The following is a 6,182-nucleotide window of genomic DNA, read 5'->3' as shown; positions in this document are numbered from 1 at the left end:
GTGCATATGCTTCAGTGATTTTAGCAATCAAATGAAAATGATAGGGTTGCCAGTTCATGCACTGGAATAATAATCACTATAAGGGGCACATCACTAAATAAATGTCCCATTGAAATACATGTGAAAATACAATAAAGTAACTAGGTGCATAATAATTATGAGTCCTGGGGGAGGGTAGAATGGGGGAGGGGGGAGCAGTTTTTGGCAAACATTTACAGTGCATCTTTATAAGGCTTAGGAAACACTACAGAAACATTCAAATCTGCATCATAATATCTAGGCCATTTAAAGTTTCCATTGGCAAAGTTAGGCTGGCCGAGAGCAGGGCCAGGGGAGGATGACAGGAAATGTTAGCATACCTTTTAAAATCTAACCCACGGGCCCCCCATGTATATTTGGGATTCCCCTTCCAAAGAAAATGATAGCCCTCACACCTTCTCTTTCTTCCATGAGTTACACCAAATGCGGAAGGATTTAGTGTAGTGTCCCCTTAAAACAAGAACTGTCTTTAAAAAGAATTAGAGCTGTGGGATATCTAGAGCAAATATTGATACACAAAAATAATTTTAAAAATACTTTGTTGATACAATTTTTTCAATCTACATCTCTGAGATGTTTAATATATACATATACTTCATAAATAAAAATTAAAAAACAAAAGACAAGTTGAGTGGAATTTTCACCCTCCGTAACCTTAAAAAGCACTGTGCAAAACCACTAAGCCAACTAAATATCTGTTGTGAGATGCTTGACATTAATCTTTGATATTGCTTAATGGAACAAATCGCGGAATTAAATTAGTAATAAAAGAAGTATATAGATTCTTATTTAGCGGTCAAATTGGATAAAAGGGGAAATATTTGTCCCTGCTCTAAAGAAAATATAGGTTAGAAAATTATCAAATAAATTTAAACTAAAAATTAAGATTTTATATTTATTTCTTTCACGAGGCGGCATTATCACAGACAAACACTGTATAAGCTAAAAACTCGACCCTCATCACTACATGCTGTCATAGCTCAATGGTAGAGCATCAGACTGCTAATGTCAATATCGTTGGTTCGAGGCCTCCTGCCAGCAATGGTTATATTTATTAATGCTACGCTACAATTTGTTCAATTTTTTTCGTTTATTTATTTATTTATTTATTTATTTTTGTTTATTTATGTAAATAATTTGATATTTTTGAAAGAGGTATTTGAGCAATTGAAATTTTGATTTTATAATCCTATGGGGTCATTTTGAACCCCCACCCCTCCCAAATTGCCAAACGCACAACACCTATGATTTTGCATCATACATGTCATCATCATAAAAAAAAAACCCATTCTATGTATACCTGACGCCGGCAACTAGACTACTATACAAACAAAATAGTATCACATCTTTCCTGCTCAATCAATATATTATAATACTTGCAAATATATCATAGTTTACTAATCTAATCCTGTAATATAGACCTGTTATATCACCTGTAATATAGGTGATCATTGTTTATGGTTTGTTATTGTAGAGATTAGTGTCCGATCTCTGTAATGTAATGTAAATGAAGCATATTGATATGCAGGAAGAATCGATCAGGGCGCTATCTATTAGGGAAAGATAAACACTATTCAAAATATCAATAGACAAGAAGAAAGGGATGTAGAGATTTGTAATTGAGTCATGCATGATTTAACAGAAGGTTCTTTCCAAAACCCAAACGTAATGTAAAAGGGCAGAGACCAAAGAAATGAACATTTCATATAATCACATGCTACAGATTATAATGCTGGTCAAATTCGATTGTTTCCTTTCCATGTCATGAAATATTATGTACATAATTTATATTATAATTCTGATTTAAGTGTCGCTAAAACTGTAAAATACACAAAATACGAATGTGACATAATCAAATATTATAAGCCACTAAACGCAAAAGGCGAAACTCTTTCTTTCACTATCTATAGATGAGGTGACCTATGATGTCACATGTTTACATTCAGACCGCCCTCTGTTGTTTCAAGTCAGGCAAAATAACACAGGAGTGTCTATGACAGACCACATAAATCTCTTCAAAACTCGACTTTTAAAAACCTTTGAAATTTTGTGTGATATTATGTGTATAGCTTGATGCATTTGTAAACAAGTTTGACTCTAACATTTTTAGTATTATTTGCTTTGAAATCAAACTTAATGAATAAAAATCAACTTCTTCCATGTAAACCATAGTGTTTTTTGCCTGTCAGTTTTCATCTCAGACCAACAGAGGGCGTATCAAATGTAAACACATGTCACCTCATCTATAGCAGCCGAAAGAAAAAATTGTTTGAATTACTCAAAGTAATTTTATATAGAATATCCTTTTTTTGGAGTTTTTCACGTTGAATTTAAAACCCTCCCCTGGATATAAAAAAAGATCGGGGTTTGAAAAACGCCCTAAACAATTTACTGGCCATGAATTCATCTTCTATAACTCGTCTTCTATTCAATATAACCGCAGCTTTAAGGGCTGGGGTATGAACCTTTGGACAGTATTTATTGTGGGACATTAGAGCACATCAGACATATCGAATCGCATTCTGAATACGAAGAATGTCATTCTGATATCAAATAATTTTGATTTTTGAAATTCGCAATGTAATACACATTTTATGGCAAATCATTAAAATTGATATTTTGATATTTAACAGTACTCGAAGTAAACTTTATAAATCTGATGATTTATACTTAATGTATATATGTAGGTGGGATGAAATGCCGACGATCAATCGAAAATTTTGACCTTTCGTATTGAAAATATGGATTTTTTCCCCAAAACACACAAAAAAATTGGTCTTTTGGGAAAAAATCCATATGAAAGGTCAAAATTTTCAATTGATCGTCGGCTTTTCCTCCCAGCTACATACACTTTAAGAATATATCATTAGATTTATAAAATTTACTTCGAGGACTGTTATATATCAAAATTTGAAAAATATCAAATTTTTATAATTTGTCATAAAATTTGTATTATATCGTGATTTTCAAAAATGAAAATTATTTGATATCAGAAAGACATTATTCGTATTCAGAAGGCAATTCGATACGTCTGTGGTGCTCTCATGTCCCATAAAAAATACTGTCGAAACGCTCTAAACGCTCATTTCAGATCCCTTAATAATAACAATAAAATAAAGACATAAATAAAAGAATACGTCCTTAAAAACCAGAAAAAATTTTAATCATAAAACATAAATGGTGAAAAAGAGGATACAGGTCTATATCAGCAGTGTGTCAATAAGATGCAGATATAAAACCCGGCGGTCTTAGATTTTTGGATTCTAGCAATACCGTAATTGGTATCAAAATCACACTATGACACGAGAAGTCTGGGAATGGGTGTCAAATTGCTATATAACTTGAAGAAAGTTAGGTATCAAAGTCCTGGTGAAAAAACTGGAATGGGTATCAAAAATAAAACTTTCGAAGGCAAACGGGTGAGAAATAATTATAGTAATCTTGATGTCATCGTTGGGTCTTTGTGAGGGATCACAACCATTCAAAAGTCACTTCACTCCTATAGCTTTTTATCAATAAACTGATAGCTCCAAGACCTCTCATGGCGTTGAAACAAAAAATATTTCAAATTTGACCCTTCCTCATCTATATATTTGATCAATAAAAACGTCAGTGTACTTCGCTTATATCTATAAATGCGCTTTTATAAATGCGCACGTGACCCATGGGCACAACATACCAAGACCAGCAAGCGTGACCAAATCCTCATGCATTGACCACTATGCAGAAATAAAAGGGACAGGAACTTCCGAATTTGTAATATGTTATCAAAAACAACATTTTGAAAGTATTTGACGACGGAAAAAATATTCAACGACGGAAACGTTAATCACAAAGTTGAACAAAATAGACAATTTTGCTGCACAGCAGTCTCATGTTGTTCCGACTTTGCATTCAATGTATAGAAAGACCATTCGCTATGTAGAAGGTCACTTCGAGACTTACTGTCTATAAGTTGTTATGGCAGTAGGTGGGCATCTGCAAATGTTCGTACCTCCCTGATATGTAAGTGTCAAATAACAGCAGAAGCAACTCCCATATCTGTCCATATCTTTGGTCAGTGGAGCGAGCCAGGGATTTCAAGTAGGTGATTATTGATTGGCAAGTGCCATATTTGGGCATAAGTGCAGTCCACCATTCAATGTGGAGGATAGACTAGTCTTTATCGATTGATTTTGCTGGAGTAATTTCCAGTTAACCAGGTTTTTACTGCAAAGTTCGAATCATGTTTGCTGTGCAGAATAACTGCACTATGAGCTGCGCTTTTGTAGCGAGCAGGCCATAAAATATGGCTGGATCTACTGATTTGAACACATTTTATTTCCATCTAATACCTTACAAAGTCAGATCAGGGTCGAGACCAGGAGATCTCCCTTGCCATTGGTCACCATGTAATCCGGTGCAATCTGTCCATGGTCGAGCCCCCGGCGACTAACCCGGGACACCCACCCTGGAGCAGCTGCTCCTGGGTGAGGAGGGGGAGCTGGACCCCCTGTCAGAATTAAGAACGAGATCTGACTTAAGAGCTCCTTCAGAACGGGCAGGAGTCCAAGGAGTTCATCCAGTACATCTACTAATCCCATCGTGGTAGATTTGCCAGATCAGGGTGAGATCAAGAGATCCCCCTGCCACCGGTCATCATGTAACCCGGTGCAATCTGTACATGGTCGAGCCCCCGGCGACTAACCCGGGACACCCACCCTGGAGCAGCTGCTCCTGGGTGAGGAGGGGGGAGCTGGACCCCCTGTCAGAATTAAGACCAAGATCTGACTTAAAAGCTCCTTTAGAACGGGCTCCTCCAAACAGTTCATCCAACACATCTACCTTGTGGTAGACTTGCCAACCCGCACTCGACCAGTGTGGCAAGTATTGGTCGAAAACCTCCCAAATTATGACAGTACAACGAAAGCCAAGGCCCTCAGTCCCCAGCAGCTCCGGACAGTCAAAAGTAGGCAACGGTTTGACCGGTGAAGGAGCAGAGGGTGCTAAGAATCTCTGGAAGAAAAATAAAAGTTGCCAGCAGAAATTAAATATCTGCACCTACAACACAAGAACTTTAGTAGGAGAAGACAAACTTGAGAACGAACTCGAACATATCAATTGGGACATAGTTGGATTAAGTGAAATTAAGAGAAGAGGCGAAGAACTAGTGGAACTACGAAGTGGGTCAATGTTCTATTATAAAGGCAGGGATAATGACAGCAACAGTGGAGTGGGCTTCTTGGTGAACAAGAACATCAAGGACAAAATCATCAGCTACAGGCATTCAGGGGATAGAATAGCTCAGATTATCATCCAACTTTCAGAAAGATACAGACTTCAGATAATTCAGGTGTATGCAACAACAACCAACCATGATGAGGAAGAAGTGATTGAGTTATATGAGGAAGTACACAAACTCATTGAAAAGGAGTTTTACACTTTAAAATTGTTATGGGAGACTTTAACGCTCAAATTGGGAAAAGAGAAGATGAAAAAGAAACATCAGTTGGAAACTTTGGATACAAGAAGAGAAATGAACGAGGGGATCTTTTAGGGGATTTCGCAGAGGCAAATAAACTAAAAATAGGAAATACTTTCTTCAAAAAGAAAGAAAGCCGCAAGTGGACCTGGAAAAGCCCAAATGGTCTTCACAAGAATGAAATCGACTATATTCTGTGTGACTAGATATCTCAGTACTCAATAAATTTTCGACAAGAAGTGATCACGGATTGGTTAGATGTATAGCAACCTTCAATATCCGTAATGAAAGGAGGAAACTCATTGCCAAGAAAAAGGTAATTGATTTAAACAAGTTATAGGAGGAGAAATACATCTTTGAAGTGGAACTGGAAAACAGATTTGAAGGATTGGAAGTAGAAGAAAGTGTTGAAAACATGTACGAAGACATTAGTGATGCAGTAGCTACAAAGGCACATGAGGTGGCTGGTTCCAAAAGAAAATGGAATACAGACAAGCTTAGTCAAGAAACCAAACATCTACTAAGCAGAAGGAGGGACATGGCAGCACAAGAAAAACACAATACACCAGAATATAGAGAACTATGCAAATCAGCAAGAAAGAAGATGAAAACCGACATTCGCAATTTTAATACAGAGCATGTCAGAAGAGAAATAGAAAATAACAGGAGTGTAAAAAAAGGC

General features: G+C 36.6%; 1 protein-coding gene across 1 annotated transcript; it reads left to right on the top strand.

Moving 5' to 3' along the window:
• The first annotated feature begins 4,930 nt into the window (after positions 1 to 4,930).
• Positions 4,931 to 5,575, top strand: LOC140169369 (craniofacial development protein 2-like). The gene has a single exon (XM_072192627.1). It carries the CDS (start codon positions 4,931 to 4,933, stop codon positions 5,573 to 5,575), a length of 645 nt encoding a protein of 214 aa, XP_072048728.1.
• The last annotated feature ends 607 nt before the right edge of the window (positions 5,576 to 6,182 follow it).

This window comes from Amphiura filiformis, chromosome 14 (assembly GCF_039555335.1).
Source record: "Amphiura filiformis chromosome 14, Afil_fr2py, whole genome shotgun sequence".
In the NCBI taxonomy this organism is placed as follows: domain Eukaryota; kingdom Metazoa; phylum Echinodermata; class Ophiuroidea; order Amphilepidida; family Amphiuridae; genus Amphiura; species Amphiura filiformis.
The sequence above is the reverse complement of the archived record's forward strand: the minus strand, read 5'-3'. Positions and strand labels throughout refer to the sequence as shown.

Excerpts from the sequence above, each read along its gene's own strand:
- LOC140169369 (XM_072192627.1), top strand. The coding sequence starts at position 4,931 with ATGACAGTACAACGAAAGCCAAGGCCCTCAGTCCCCAGCAGCTCCGGA.